This window comes from Caretta caretta, chromosome 5 (assembly GCF_965140235.1).
Source record: "Caretta caretta isolate rCarCar2 chromosome 5, rCarCar1.hap1, whole genome shotgun sequence".
Lineage (NCBI taxonomy): Eukaryota > Metazoa > Chordata > Testudines > Cheloniidae > Caretta > Caretta caretta.
Window position 1 is genome coordinate 122,656,729 of NC_134210.1, and position 16,329 is coordinate 122,673,057.

The following is a 16,329-nucleotide window of genomic DNA, read 5'->3' on the forward strand; positions in this document are numbered from 1 at the left end:
CTTCGATATAGCCTTTAACAATGAAAACCGGACAACAGAAATAAGATGCAGGATGAGATTATCCGCACTGTTTCTACCAGGAGCAAATACTGTCAGCCACATTATAAACTTCTGAAAACCAGGACTGATGATGATAATGCTGACAGAACCTGACCATTGGCAGTGCTATTGGAGACCAGTGTAGTTTAGGGAGGCAGGGTGTCACGTCTCCCCTGTAAACACATGAATGCCTCCCGTCGCTGTAGCAAGTGTCTTGTCTACGCTACAGTGCTATAGTACTGCAGCTGGGTGCTGTAGTGTAGACAAGCCCTTAACCAAATTCTGCCCCTGCCTTGGTCTGCAGCACAAAGCCAGCTGTGTTCAATGGCTGCAGATCCTTACCCTGATGCTGAGGGAGAGTGTCCCTTCCTTTCACAGCTACAAACCTCTCCTCTGAGACCAAGTCCGTGACTCATGGTTATGGTCCCTGCAGAAGTCACGGATTCTGTGACTTTCCACGACCTCCGTGACTTCTGTGGGGGCCAGTGTGGCTGATCTCAGGGCCGCCCACTCAGCTGGCTCTGGGGCCAGCAACACCAGCCGCTGCTCAAGTGTCCTAGGCAGCGGTCCCTGGTCTGCCGGAGCAGCTCCAGTCCCTGGCCAGCCAGCTGCAGTCCATGGCCCCCAGCAGCTGGTGTTACTGGCCCTGGGAGCCCCTCCCATATCGTCTCCCCCCAGCACTCTCCCCACCTCAAGATTTAAAACACAGGTATTTTTAGTATAAGTCATGGAGAGGTCACGGGCCGTGAATTTTTGTTTACTGCCTGTGACCTGTGCATGACTTTTATTAAAAATACCTGTGACTAAATCGTAGCCTTACGATGGTCCCTATCTGCCTTATATAATGTGGGATGCCTTTGGAGACAGTGCAGTGCTGTTGTCCCAGCAGATGAGGGTTCCCCATGTGTGAACAACAGCAGGACAACTGACTGGGTCATACGCCCCACTGAGTGTGCTCCGAGTCGACAGTGCTGAAAGGGTTTCATTGTGCAGCCTACGCAAGTCTGCTCCTAAGCTCTTCACTACTCTATGGAGTTTGGTTCCAAGCGACGAGTCCTCCCTGTCCCATCTCTGGCCATGGTTTCTCTGTTGGCCTCATCCCATGACTCCCACCTTAACTGTGGTTCACCTGCTGCATTCCAAATCTGAACTGAAATAGTTATTCCTGTAGTAGTAGCTGTCACACTTGTCCCAGGGCCTTAGGGCTTGAACCTACACTCACTGAAATCAACAGCAAAGCTCCCATTAGAAACATAAGGTGATAAGAACGGCCATACAGGGTCAAACCAATGGTCCATCTAGCCCAGTATCCTGTGTTCTGACAGTGGCTGATACCAGATCCTTCCGAAGGAATGAACAGAACAGGGCAATTATCAAGTCACCCTCCCTCATCCAGTCCCAGCATCTGACAATCAGAGATTTAGGGACACCCAGATCATGGGGTTGCATGCCTGACCATCTTGGCTGATAGCCATTGATGGAACTGTTCTCCATGAATTTGTCTAGTTCTTTTTGAACCCAGTTCTACTTTTGACATTCACAACATCCTCTGGCAAAGAGTTCCACAGGTTTACTGTGTGGTATGTCAAGAAATACTTCCTTCTGTTTGTTTTAAACCTGCTGCCTATTCATTTCCTTGGTTGACCCTGGTTCTTGTGTTATATGAAGGGCTAAACAGCACTTCCTTGTTCACTTTCTCCATCCCATTCATGATTTTAGAGACCTCTGTCATAACCGCCCTCAGTCCTCTCTTTTCTAAGATGAACAGTCCCAGTCTTTTTAATTCCCCCTCATATGGCAGCTGTTCCATACTCCTAATTATTTTTATTGTCCTTCTCTGCACTTTTTCCAGTTCGAATATATCTTTGTTGACATGGGGCAACCAGAACTGTATTGACTTTAAAGGGAAGGATCAGGGCCTTAATGCACTTTACTTTGCTTCTGTAAGTCCCAGAATTTGCCATGTTATTTGACAGTGTAAAGGTGTGGGCAGTCCCTGCGCACAACCCTTGTGGTCTCATGTGGTGGTGTAATTGTTCTCACCTTAATTCCCCCTGCTTGGGGTGGCAAGAGGTTTGCTTTAACAGCCCAGGTGAAAGAAGAAGCCAATACACACTAAGAAAATAGCATATCCTCTTTTAACAAGGCTCCAGGACAATTACAGAAGCAATTACAGCTCATATGGTCCTGGCCCTAGAGCCCTTGTTCAGCTCCCACAAAAGTCCACAGTCCAAAGCCTTTGGTTAGGTTGGTCTCCTAGAGCCTGAGAGAAAACCACCACTACCCACTGCAGCCTGTGTGTCTTCTACTTCCCTCTCAGCAAGCATCCTCTTCAGGTTTATATAGCCCACCTCTAGGGTGGAGTGGGGCCTCCTTGATTGCAACCCCAGCCTGTCCCTTAAAGGGGTAATACACTCCTTCACAAACAGGAAAATTCTCTCTTCCATTTTAAGTGCACTGTGTGCACCCAGCGGGCGTGCTGTGAAATAGTGAGGAATGAAAGGAAGGCCGAGGAGAAACTCCACAGATAGAATTGGCACTTGAGACAAATTCAGTAGCCACCATTAGGAAGGCTGCAGCTACCAACAGCCACCAAACAATAACACCTGAGATACTAAGTGTGGGAGGGCGGGTGCATGTGTGTGTGTGTACATACAGGAAACAGCTGTATTAACTGCATAGAAGCTGTTGTCTTGTTTTACAGTAACCGTTACACACGAGGAAAACCATTTCAACAGAAGCTATTTCAACAAAACGGCTTGTTGCAGGATTTTTTTTTTTTTTTTTTTTTTTGCTTCTTTTGAATCAGTTTTCCTCATGGATTGTGGTTGCCATTAAAAAGGCAAATTTGCCAACAGTTAATAGACAGTTACCATCCTCCTTTCTTATTCTTTGAACTGGAGTAAATGACTGCACCACACCCAGGGCCTCAGAAATACCTAGAAGTGCAATCTGCAGCATTCTGACTGCATCCGATCCCTAGCACCTGGCCAAACACCACAGCTGGGACAGCTGCAGTTGAGCCCTCATTTTTGAGTTATGCATGTATGAAAAAAATGCATCTCCCTTTCTTTTTGAAGGGATGTATATTTTGGCTCCTGATCTTCCCTGCCCCACGCTTGCACTAATAATAAAATGACTCATCCAGTTTTGTTGAGACTTCCCCCCTTCCCTTGCCTCCAAATTAATCTTTGGTGTGAGAGTGAAATTGAGAAATGTCAGCTGGACAGTAATTTATCTGAGGGGAAAAAAGTGGGGGGGAGGGGAGAGAGAGAAAAAGAGGTTTTAGAGTGAAGTGGTTTTTCTATGTAGGCTTATGGTAGCTGTGATGGCTGTTTCCCTGGCAAAGAAAAGTTCCCAAGCTCAGATTTCTCAACACTTTAGGGAAGTAATTATCTCATATTTAGTGAAAGTACAATCATCATTAGCATTTAAAACCAACAGTCATAGACTTGGGTTTTCATTCTGTACTGAAATCTTCCAAACAAGTTAAAAACAGTCTTTGCAGTTCATTTCTAAGGAGGATTAATTAGCAAGGGAATTCACAAAAAGAAAGGTGTTTAACACCAGCTGGGCCGGCTCTTGGATTTTTGCCACCCCAAACAAAAAAAAATTTTGGTCGCCCCTGCTTTTTTTTTGTGCCCCCCACCTCAACTCCGCCCCTTCCCCAAATCCCTGGACCCGCCTCCTCCCCCAGGCATACTGCATTCCCCCCCCCCATTGCTTCCTGCGGCTCCCTCCTGCCCCCGCAACCCTCCGCCCTAGCTCACCTCCGCTCCTCCTGCTCCCCTGAACCTACCGCCGCTCCGCGTCTCCCCCCTCTCCGGCCAGGGAGAGGCAGCGCGTTCAGGGGAGCAGGAGGAGCAGAGGTGAGCAAGGGTGGGGGGAGCACAGGAAGTAGTGGGGGGGGTAGAGGAACCGCTCCCCGCCCCAGCTCACCTCTGCTCCACCCCGCCGCCGCCTCCACGCGCCGCTGCTCGGCTTCCCCCCCCCGCCTCCCAGGCTTGCCGTTTCAAGAGGCAAACCTGGGAGGGAGTGGGGAGCAGGTGGAGGTGGAGCGGAGGCGAGCTGGGGGCACATTTCTAGGGGTGGCATGGCCGGCGCCAGAATGTCACTCCTAGAAATGTGTCGCCCCAAGCACCTGCTTGTTTTGCTGGTGCCTAGAGTCGGCCCTGCACATCAGATATAGCTGAGTTTTTGCATCCAAGGGAGAAAGATACAACTTGCTTTCTGCCTCGTGAACATCAACAAGGAACATAAATGGCAGCTTAGGGAAAGCTATGATTACCATGAGGCATCAGTCACATCCTGTTAGGGATTTCCCATAATCACTGATGAAACATCTGGTACACAGAGATGGTTTTGCTCTAATCAGCTTTCTCACTAAAAGTTGTACAAAAGCCCTGGCAGAATAAAACCTTGTGACTCATTTAATTATTTGACAGCTCGAATACCCATATCCTTCTATGGACAGCATGGTCAAGGTCAGAGAAAGGAATGTACATTTACAATGATGCTCATAAGAAAGGTGTGAAAGATGCAGAAAGCAATTATCTTGTAACAACACAAACCAGAGTTTCAAAGCTCAGCATCCAATCCAGAGCACAGTTGGGGCATGGCCTGCATTTCTGGGTCACAGCCTATATGATGTTGTATGATTTGCTAGTGCTTTTTGGGGAGCGACCCTGGCACTGCTGCTGGTGCCCTTCAAAAGGAGGAGCAACATACTTTGGAGAGGAGGCAGGGTAAAGTGAAGAGTGACTTCTTTAATTTATAGAAAGTTTTTTTTTTTTTGAAATTGCACCTTCAACCTGAGGGAGTCCATAATGCTACACAAGCTGCATGCATCCAGCACCAATGAAATGCAGCCACCTCTGGGGTGGGGAGTGGGACATGGTGGTACGGGGGTGGGGGTCTATTTGGATTAAGAACACCAGGCCCCTTATTTTACAAAGAGGCCCCTGCAGTGGAAACAGGACCTCACCCAAATTAGCTGCATGCAACTTCATATATCATTCCTGGAAGCAGTATTGCCAATCCCAAGCATCGAAAAATCGTGAGTCAGGCTCTGCAGTATCATGAGATGGGTTAAACATCATGAGCTTTTATAAAAATGTCGGGGTTCTTTTCATTTTCCTGTTGTTCCTTCAGAGGTCAAAGCTGTGACCTTTACAAAAAAAGGTGAACTTCTTTTATAATCATATGACTCAAGGAGCTGGGGCTTTCAAAAAACCACCTCAGCTGAAGATCTGCTCCACCTAAGCCAATGGCAAAAAAACCTCTACTTCAATGAGGCCAGGATTTCACCCCAGGTATTGTAAGAGTTGACAGCATTGTAGAAGGGCGAAGGTCTGAGCTCACCTCGCCTGGGTTATATGCCTTTCATTCACAGTTGCCAACTTTCACGCAGTAAATAAGGACCCTGACTTTCACAATAAGCCAAAAATCAAGCTAATCCCATTTCAAAACAAGGCCAAAACAAGCCAATCCCTAAGAACCCCAACACTCTTTGTGACTAGATCCCCCCGGCCTGCAGTCTGGGATGGTGGTGGGCCTGCTGTACACCCCTGACTCTCTCCTCCCCTTGCCCCTGCTTGCCGGGAGCCGATCAAAAAAAAGGAAGCAACAAGCCACAACAAGCAACAAGCCAAAAACTAGCCAACAAGCAACTCACAAGCCACTTAAACCAAAAATAAGCCCAATTTCTGCGTTTTTTTCGCGGGTTTGGCACGTCTGCTTTAGTTCAGGAATGTGCAGGGCCTGATTCTAATTTACACTAAGGCCTATTTGCATCATTCTGCCAGTGTAAGTTACATTGACTCCCACTTTTCAGGCCTCTTTACACTGTTAAAGTGGTATAAAGTGGCCTAAGTGTAAATGGTCCAAGGCATTTAAAACCTGATTTAGATCACCCAAGCTCCCCGCCTCCCCAAACATTATAAGACTTAGAGCGTAGGTGAGCAAGAGGCAAGGCTGTTGTTTCAACAAGAGTGCTTCAATCAAGATGTTTGTTATTTACTCAAGACCCAAACGTATCTTAGGGTCCATAAAGAACCTACAAAGAATTTACAATCTAACGAAGACAATTTTCATGGAAAATGAAGTGAAAAGCAATAGTGCACTCTTTCAAAAATGACTATGTTAATCTAGATCAGCAGTTCTCAACCTGTGGCCCAATTAGCACACAGCTGCAGCCCAGCTGTGTGCTTAAAAAAAAAATTCAAAATTTGCCACGCTGGTCTGGCGGGGGCAGGCTTGGTGTAGGGGGAGAGTAAGGCAGCCTGCAGGAGCGCTGCTGCCAGCAGGGGGCTGGTGAGTACCTCAGGGGCAGGAGAGAGTGAGTCTGTGGGTAGGTTTGGAGAGGGAGAGGTACTGGAATTAAGAGATTTGCCGGGGTGCTGCAGCACCCCCAGGTTTTAGGTGGGGCTCAGCTCCAGGGATCGGGTCCAGCTGCCTGGCCCCTCGTTGGAGGGGAGAGAGGTTCAAGTCTGGTTGCGGGCTGCCCAGGCCCTCGCAGTGGGGTCCCAGGGTCTGGCTGCCTGGCCCCAGGCGTGGGGTCCAAGTCCAGCTGCCAAGGTCCGGCTGCCTGGCCCCAGGCGGTGGGGTCTGGGTCCAGCTGCTGGCTACCTGGCCAGCGTTGCAAGGTACGGGTCCGGCTGCCTGGCCCTGTGCCTCGGGGTCCCAGGGTCTGGCTGCTCAGCCCCACCCAGTGGGGTCCTGGGGTCAGGCTACGGCCATCCGACTCCGCACAGGGGGTGGTGTGTGGGGGTGTGTGTATGTGTCTGTCCGTTCCCCGGCTGTCCGGCCCAGGGCTCTGCTCCTGGCCCCACTCGGGCAGGGGGGCTAGACATAAGGGATTGTAGAGGGGCTTTCGGGGGGGGGCCTCAGTGGTTCTCAGCGTGTGGCCCACGTAACAGCCAACAATGATAAACAAGTTGAGAATCACTGATCGAGATAAGTAAGTTTCCAGCCAGTAAAGTAGTGAGTTTGCAACTTCTGAGGAGAACGACACAGAATGCAAATGTGTTTCCTATTTCCTCTGCCAGATATTGTGTAAAATTAAATGTAAAACCCCTTTCACTTCTACCTGCTGTACAACAGAGAGACCATGGAAAATCCACTGTCAATATATATTGTCCCCCCCCCACCCTCCCAGCATGCTGTACATACCAACTAGGAAATTTATCCAGCTAGACCTGGTAGAAGGAACTCTATGCTGCAAGCATATTACATTATTATACCAGGTACTCACTGGATTTTATGCTGCTTCTCCCAAGATTGCAAAAAACCGATGACAGCATCTTGAGTCTGTGGGCTAAGAGGGCAAGAAAAACTAGGATGACCTGTTGGGATTCATCCTGAAACACCAACATCAAGTGCGCTATGCTGATTTATACCAGCTGAGGATTCAGTCCATGCTGGTTAAAATACAGCTGATCATGTGCCTTTCAATGCGATTTTGCCAGAGTTCTTTTCATATCTTTGTTTGGGGAGATGCTTATGCATTGGGGTGGATTAACTGCCCCCAAGGAACCATCTATTCCCAGCAATGCCGCCTATAACAGAGGCCTGATCGAGCAACGCGGGCTGTGCCAAAGGACCCGAGATCTTTCTTGAACTTTCAGTGCTAAGACACACTTAGAGAAACCTGTCCAAACTGGCTCATTCCAAATATAAATGTCATCTTCCCATAAAAATATGATTTATATTTGGCATCTCAACATTAAAAACAGGGTAAGTATTTGTTGCCTGGAAAAATAAGAGTAAGAGAAACACACACTTTTCCAGCTGCACTATTCAAATAAATATTAGATTCAGCAGTCTTCCCAAAATTACTTACAAATGAAATAGCGGCAAAGAGTCCACTTCGTCGGAAAGCTTATGCTCCAATACGTCTGTTAGTCTATAAGGTGCCACAAGACTCTTTGCCACTTTTACAGATCCAGACTAACACGACTATCCGTCTGATACCTTACAAAGGAAATGCAACCAGCTCCAACCGCCTTTCTCCCACCTGGAGCTGAAACCACAGCGGTTCTTCAAGGCAGGGGCCAACATGTCTTATCGTGTGTGGTGTTATCATAGTCTTTGATATAGGTTAGTCAAACAAGTTACTGAGATCACTACAGGGGTAACTGAATGAAATTCTATGGCCTATGCTATGCAGGATATAAGACCAGAGGATTTAATGGTCCCGGCTGCCTTAAAACCTCAGAATCTTTGTTGAGTCTTTAAAATTAATGGGCAAGATCCTCTGCTGGTATAAACTGTCATAGCTCCTTTGGAGCAAACAGAGTGAGGACAATTGACACCAGTCGAGGATCTGGTCCCACATTTTAGCACATGCGATAACAAACCCTGGAGTGTCATAGGGCAAAATATTCTATTTGGTTCAATTTATGGAGCTTCCTCTCCGTATTGTTTTTTGGGATAATAATAGCACTTCAAAGAAGTTACCAACATCTGGCACATTTTTTCTGCAAGAAACACAGACCAAAGCCACACTCTTTACATAAAGGAAACAAAAATAATTGTTAGCTATTTATGTTATGGATATGGTTCACATCTGGATTCGCTACAGGAGTGCAATCTAAACCCAACTCCTGTTGAAGTCCACCATTGACTTCCAGGGGAACAGGGACCCTGGTAATGGGCTCCTCAAATGAGAATCCCCCCATACTGGGAATTGGCCCTCCAAACTCTTTTCAAGTTTCTTGCTTCTGATTCCATCAGTGGAAAGGAAAACAGAATCTGGATCAACATTTACATCTTCCTGTAACTTTAATGAAACATTTCTCCCTTAGGATCTCTGTTAACGAGACAGTTAGAATACAGAGGTCTATAGCCATAAAGACAACCTGCAAAGAAAAAAAAATTGAGCTTGTGTCATTTCTTTCTTTTTTTATGCTGTATGAAGAAGGCCTTTGAGTTTGTTTTTGTTCTGGAGAAGTGGGGGCAGGGAGGGAGATTTTCTATTGCTTTTAACCATTAAAAACGGGAACACTAGTGCAATTACCACAACAAGAAACAAGAGAGCGAAAGACGAGTCACTGAGACAGGAAGGTATTTTTAGTCATTCTATTAAGAACTTTGTTTACTTTTAATACTCAAGTCCAACACCCAATACACACCTTGTCAGTTAAGGTGAAGGAGCTCATAATATATATCTATCAAGACCCCTCCCCCATGTGAAGCTCTCCAGCAAAACCAGATTTGATAGATCTTCTATTTCCATGGTAAAATGCAAGCAGAAAAAAACCTGGAGGTTAGGTGGCAGGGGGAAGACTCAAGAAACCTTTCAGGTCCTTAAACATTATAAAAACCAAAAATGGACACAAGTGGAACTAAAAAAATCCTTTGCAGGTTGCCTTTCAAATAGGCATACGGTTGCAAAAAGTACTGTTATTTTCTTCTGTTTCATCTGACTGTCCTAAATTATAGTGCAAGATTCAAGCACCAGGACCACAAATGTTATACTAGAAAGTGGCAAGGAATTAATCTATCTTCAGAGTTTTCTACAGACTCATCCTGGTTGTATCTAAGCCCTGTCACTGCAATGCTTGGGGAAAAGAGTATATTTCCACTTGCTGCATGCATACATTACTCCCATTAAGTGTACTGGGATAATGTGTCTGCTTTGGATGAATATACACTCTGCTGTCTCTGGATATTGCAGTTTCCATTTATGCAAAGTCATGCAATAAACCCAAGAGAGATCTGAAGACGGCAGCCAGAAAACCATATAGAAATAAAACTAACCTGACCCTACACCACATCTCTTATTATGCCAGATATTTAACTTCAGGCTCTTACCTGGAGCAGTTTTGTAAGCCACCGTTCTGGTGGGCAGTGGAGGTGCGCTCTTTGCGATGGGACTCTGTGCCATCTGTAGACCTTGCCTCTGTCTCTTCAATTCCTCCTCTCGTTCCTGGGCTGCTCTGATCTCTTCTTCTATCATGGACAAAGTCCGCTGTTTTCTTGACCTTAGCTTAAAAGGACCCATGGTCACCTCGGGCTCTTGTGTAGCCAGGATGGAAGCAGTGCTTCTAAGCTCGGCTGCCTCAGAGTACTTGCTAAAATAGCTGACCTCCTGCCTGTTTTCCTCCACGATGAATGGCTGGCTGGTGGGGGATACAGAAGATTGCTGTGACGTCTTCCCTTCCCTGAGTCCTGAGTCTTCATTTCTTGAAGTCTTTGGTATTGTATCCTTTTTTTCTTGAACAGGAGAAGACACCTGAGGTGGCTCAAACGTTGTGCTCTGCTCCTTCTCACAACATGGCGCTGTGCTGACTTCTTCCTGGTCTTTGACAGAGTTCTTCTGCTCCGCTTTGTCTGTCGCTGGTTTAGAGCCTGTTTTGTCAGCTTGCTCAGCTATGGCTTGTTGAATTGCATTTTGAACTAGTAGGCCAGCGTGGTAGTCCAGCTGGTCATCAACCAGCATGGAGTCTAGCAATGTGGAGGAAGGGGAATAAAAGCCATGGTCACTAAATGACTTGGAAACACCTACCCGGCACTCTGAGGGGGTGTCCGTTTGGGGGGTCTGGGGTAGAGAGAAATCGGCAAGTGAATTTTCTTGGAGGGGATTCATAGTCTCATTAGAAGCACCACTGTCACTGATATTATCCATGCTGAAATCATTGGACAGTGTTTCCAAGACTGTGGTATCCTGAGATCTCACCGACAATTCATCCAAACCAGAGTCCAGCTCCTCTGGAGGAGAAGACACATTGACCGACCTCGAAAACTGATCTAAAATGCCAGGGTCATCGTCCTTCACCACCATGAAGACTGCTCTCGCACTCATGAATTCACTGTCATCTGCCCACAATTTTGTGGTCTGTCCAGTCTTTGAGGTATCACTGTAAGACAATTCTCTTACTGGGTCAGTTGGACTACTTTGAATATTTCTAGGATGACCCTCTGAGACACAGGAGACCTTCTGAGCTTTTACAATGGTTATATCATTATTCTCAAGCGGCACAGAAGCAGGTCTTGTCATGGAAACTGTTGGTCTGTCTACTTGCGATGGGCCAATGGGTTTGTAGAAGGGCTTGACAGAGAACATTCTGGGTGCCCCTGATCTCTTTGGTGCAATCTGGCTGTTAGCCTGACCTGAATTTTCCATTAACTGAAACTGTTTCCTGGCCGCTGAAAAATCTATCTGTTCTGTGACAATATCTTCTTTTTTAACACAGCCTGGCTCAGGAGGCACAAAGGAATAGGCCACCTGTTTTGGCGACGTTGGTGTTGTGCCTTGTTGCTGCTGCCTCTCCTTGCGTTCCTTGTACTTCTTGTGGGACTCTAGATGTTCTTCATCTAACTGCTCCTCCAGTGTCTTTTCTTGGGGTGGGTTCCACCATTTGGCTGCGATGCCAGGATTTTTCTTTACCGCTTGGCTTTTAATAAGCTCCCTTCTTTCCTTTTCAAGTTCAATAATTTCCTCTGATGGCCTCACTTTCCGGACGCTGTACTTCTCCTTCTCGTTATCATCATCGAAGAGCTTGGATGGCTTCTTTTCTTCCTGGAAGGCTCGCAGTTCAAACTTAGCCTCTTTCTTAATAGTAGTTAAGGTTAGTTCTCCATCCTTGGAGGATCTTCTGGAACTTGCTGAGGAACTTGGACTCGCCGGCATTTTTAGATTGCCACAAAGCTCCTCTTTCTGTCCATCTGAAGAATGGCCATTAGGTTTCAGCTTCTCAGCCATTACATTGGTTTCATTCGGTTCAGTGACTGGGGATGCTTGCCTGCCAGCTATTATGATGTCCTTTTCATTGGGTACTGACTCACTGTTAACATGAACAGATGGACCAGAGGCATCCACAATGATTGCACTTGGCTCAGGGGAGCATGTCCCATTGAAGGGGTTATCTGCAGCAGAATCACAGCAGTTGGCCTCCAGCACTTCATCTAGATATCTGATCTCTTTAGCAACTTCACTGTCCAGGGATTCATGCCTGTCCTCAAGGCCATTGTGACTGGCAACAGGCGAAAAGAAGTGGGTTGGATTGTCTGCAGGTTGTGTTGAAGCCACCACAGTGATGTTTTTATGTTCCGAGACTGGGACTTCAATTTCCATTTTCTCTTCCTTTGCTGCAAGTACGCTAACAGGCTCCGGGAACTTGGCACAATTTCGGTCTTTGTCTTTTCTCAACCTGATGTCATCCTCAGGGATTCTGGACGATTTCTAAAAGGAAAGAGAACAAAACCATGGTAAAGTCCTATGAAGAGAGATTTTCTTTTATGCAGAAAGCCAAGAGCAAAAATAGTAAACACCATCTGGAAAGCAAATCCTAGTGTTTCCTAAAGTTAAGATTAAAGCAGCCATATGCAGTGAGGGAAGGAAAGACAAATCAATAATGCTTTTATACTAAAGAATATACATCTTATAATAACTTGGAAGAGATATTGCAGCAACAGCAAAACCGTCCTTTAAATATCTCCCATCTGGATACCATACACCCTTTCTGATCATTTTATACAAGCGCTCAAGATTTTCGCTGAAATTTTAGCTTTGGGCTTCCACGTCACCAAAGGCGTGACAGATTTTTTTAATGCCAGCACTACCACTTAGCACTTAGTACTTTTCAGTTCATCCCTTGAAAGAGCTTTATAAGAATAAATTACCCCTGCGCAGTCGATTCCAGTTCCTAATTTACAGATACATACGTTAAAGCACAGAAAGGTCAGATGACTTGCCCAAGAGTCACAGAGTGAGTAAGTAGCATAAGCTGACTTTAGAACTCAGAGCCTCTGCTTCCCAGTCCCCCAAACGATGTCCACTGGGTCAATTCTTGCCTGATACAATGCCACTGACTGCAACGAATGATTTTAAACAACATAATAAATACAGTTCCTATTCTGGAATGGGCCAGAGTCTGAATCTCTTCTTCAGGCAAGGATTCAACCTGAATTTCATGGGACTACTCACAGGAGTAAAGTTTTCAGGAACAGGCTTTGCTCATCTTTTAATTTTAGCAAATCAAGGGAGAATACATGAATTCCTAGATTTATTAAAACCCAGCAAAAAACAGTCGGTGTTATCAAAAGCAGGGTATTTTTGAAATCCTTTTTTTTTAAAGTACAGGAATTTGGCAAATCATCATTGCAATCTGAAAACAGACTCAATCCTAAAGTGGCATTTCTGTTCACTCTGTCTAGAATATTACATACAGAAAAGTGACCTATTAGTCCCTTTGAGGAATCTGGCCTTTCCCCCCACTTGTGCTTTTGCAGAGTGGCTGCTGAGGCAATGGTTTCAAAAATCACTAATAAAACTGTAGACCACAGTGCAGATCCACAATGTTCCCTATTGTCAGCTCGCGAATCTCACTGCTACTGCTGTCATTTGTCATGTCTGCTATTGAGAAATACCCCAGCAGGAAGCTCTCAGCTAGAAACTCAAATACTGGTTTGCTTGGGGGCCCAAATAACGGCAACACATATAGGCTGGAGTGGGAGCTGCAGACAGCCGGCACTTTGCAGGACTGTGTCCTAAAATAATAGCTCTGTTTTTCAAGAACCTTTGAAGAGGTTTTGTTCACAACAGAAAGCAACAAATATATGAGCCAACAGCTGAAAGTCATGTAAATTTTAAAGTAACTGTCGAGTTTGGCGATCAGATATTTTCTGCTTTTTAACTGTATTTAAGTAGGAAGGAATTTTTTAAAAAGATCTTTTGTTTGTTTATTTGTTGTGCACAACCAAGTTGGACTGGTCTTACTTTCATTAGGTCTCAGTTCACTTTCTGAACCAATATACTAACCTAACAAAGATTTTAAACTGAAGTGTCTAAAATTCCTTTTTAAAAACAATTTTATTTTGTACATGTTACAAATCTAAACTTGCGTCTATTGCTTTTGCTCAGTGTGACATAGTACTGGTATCCTAAATAGGGGTCTACTTAAATTGCGGAGAAATCACCTTTTCCGTAGGTTGGTCACGGCATAAATAGCAAATTTGGTGGATGTGTTCATACAGGATATTCCAGGCCACCCGTACTTCTGTCCTGCTGCTGGCAGCAATGCTACCTTCAGAGCTGGGTGCCCAGCCAGCAGCCGCCACTTTCCAGCTGCCCAGCTCTAAAGGCAGCACAGAAGTAAGGGTGGCAATACCGCGACCCCCCTAAAACAATAGCCAGATTTCACGGGGGGAGGGGAGAACACACACCAGATTTCATGGTCCATGATGTGTTTTTCATGGCCATGAATTGCTAGGGCCCGAATCATAAATGCTGATTTGCCTCAGATACAAAACGACATTAAAGAGGAGCAAATCCGGAAGCCCTGATGCAGGCAAAACTCTCAGATTTATACCAGGGGCGAGTAGGTTCGGTTGGAGCAGGATGCAGAATCCTCTGTTGGTGAATTCCTTCACCACAGGAAAATCCTCAGCTCCTGCCTTATAGCTGTTTTAAATCCCCTTTGCATCACTGCAGCAGCGCAAAGGAGACTTACAAGGGGATGAAGATCTGGACCTGACTCTTACCACAAAGAATCTAGGCAGCAGCACCAGTCTCTGGAACCCAATAAAGATGATTCCAAACTAACCATCTACCACATTTAACTATCAATGAACTATGGGAAAGTCTGGATCCAGAACCGAATTTTGTGGCCCTGGCCTATCTCTACTCAGGAACCAGTAGGGGACCCTTTTTCTAAAAGAAGTCCAATTTCTCTACTCCTTGTATCAGCACATATGGCACAGAACATTTCTACAACCAACAGGACTGACAGCTTTTCCAAAGCTATAACTCTAGCAATGACATTTGTATTAACTCATAACTTTTGTTTCGTCTTGTGTAACTATTACAGGTAAATTAACTTCCTAGTAGGGCTGTCAAGCAATTGAAAAAAGGAATTAAGATTAATCATGCTGTTAAACAATAACAGACTACAATTTATTTAAATATTTGTGGACGTTTTCCACATTTCCAAATATATTGATTTCAATTACAACACAGAATACAAAGTGTACAGTGCGCACTTTATATTTATTTTTGATTACAAATATTTACACTGTAAAAAACAAAAATACTATTTTTCAATTCACCTAATACAAATAATATAGTGCAATCTCTTTATCATGAAAGTTGAACTTAGAAATGTAGAATTATGTTCAAAAAAATAACTGCACTCAAAAATAAAACATTGTAAAACTTTAGAGCCTACAAGTCCACTCAGTCCTACTTCTTGTTCAACTAATCAAGTTTGTTCACATTTGCTGGAGATAATGCTGCCTGCTTCTTGTTTACAATGTTACCTAAAAGTGATAACAGGTGTTTGCATGGCACTGTTGTAGCCACTGTCTCAAGATATTTATGTGCCAGATGTGCTAAAGATTCATATGCCTTTCATGCTTCAACAACCCTTCCAGAGGACATGCGTCCATGCTTGATAACAATCCAAAGCAGTGCGGACGGACGCATGTTCATTTTCATCATCTGAGCCAGATGCCACCAGCAGAAGGTTGATTGTCTCTTTTGGTGGTTTGGGTTCTGTAGTTTCCGCATCGGAGTGTTGCTCTTTGAAGACTTCTGAAAACATGCTCCACGCCTCATCCCTCTCAGATTTTGGTTAAGCCTCTTCGCATCTCTTAACCGTACCTCTCTGAGCCTTAGCACGCCTGTCTCTCACTGTGGGTCCCCTCAGGGAGTCCACTTGCTCTGGACCCCCGGGGCCTCAACTCCCAGAGGGAATAATGCAACCCTGTTGTCTAGATTGGAGCGACTCTCAGCCGAAACACTGCAGCCATCTTTAGAAATCTCACATTGGTAGCTTTTTTGCGTTTTGTCAAATCTGCAGTGAAAGTGTTCTTAAAACGAACACCTATGTGCTGGGTCATCATCTGAGACTGCTATAACATGAAATATACGGCAGAATGTTGGTAAAACACAGCTGGAGACATACAGTTCTCCCGCAAGGAGCTCAGTCACAAATTTAATTAACGCTTTTTTTTTTTAACGAGTGTCATCAGCATAGAAGCACGTCCTCTGGAATGGTGGCCGAAGTGTGAAGGGGCATACGAACGTTTAGCATGTCTGGCACGTAAATACCTTGCAGTGATGCCTGTTCTCACTTTCAGGTGACATTGTAAATAAGAAGCAGGAAGCATTATGTCCCGTAAATGCAAACAAACTTGTTTGTCTTAGCTATTGGATGTACAGGAAGGAGGACTGAGAGGACTTGTAGACTCTAAAGTTTTACATTTTTTTTTTTAGTGCAGTTATGTAACAAAAAAAAAATCTACATTTGTAAGTTGCACTTTCATGATAAAAAGATTGCACTACAGTAC

General features: G+C 45.1%; 1 protein-coding gene across 10 annotated transcripts in view; it reads right to left on the bottom strand.

Annotated features, from left to right (window-relative positions):
* Positions 1-16,329, bottom strand: part of PALM2AKAP2 (PALM2 and AKAP2 fusion) — a 388,058-nt gene that overhangs the window by 22,256 nt on the left and 349,473 nt on the right. For all 10 annotated transcript variants that reach the window (XM_048849554.2, XM_048849553.2, XM_048849551.2 and 7 more), the window contains one exon: positions 9,853-12,223. In XM_048849554.2, the coding sequence (XP_048705511.2) occupies positions 9,853-12,223 (2,371 nt within the window). The remainder of the gene's footprint in view (positions 1-9,852; positions 12,224-16,329) is intronic.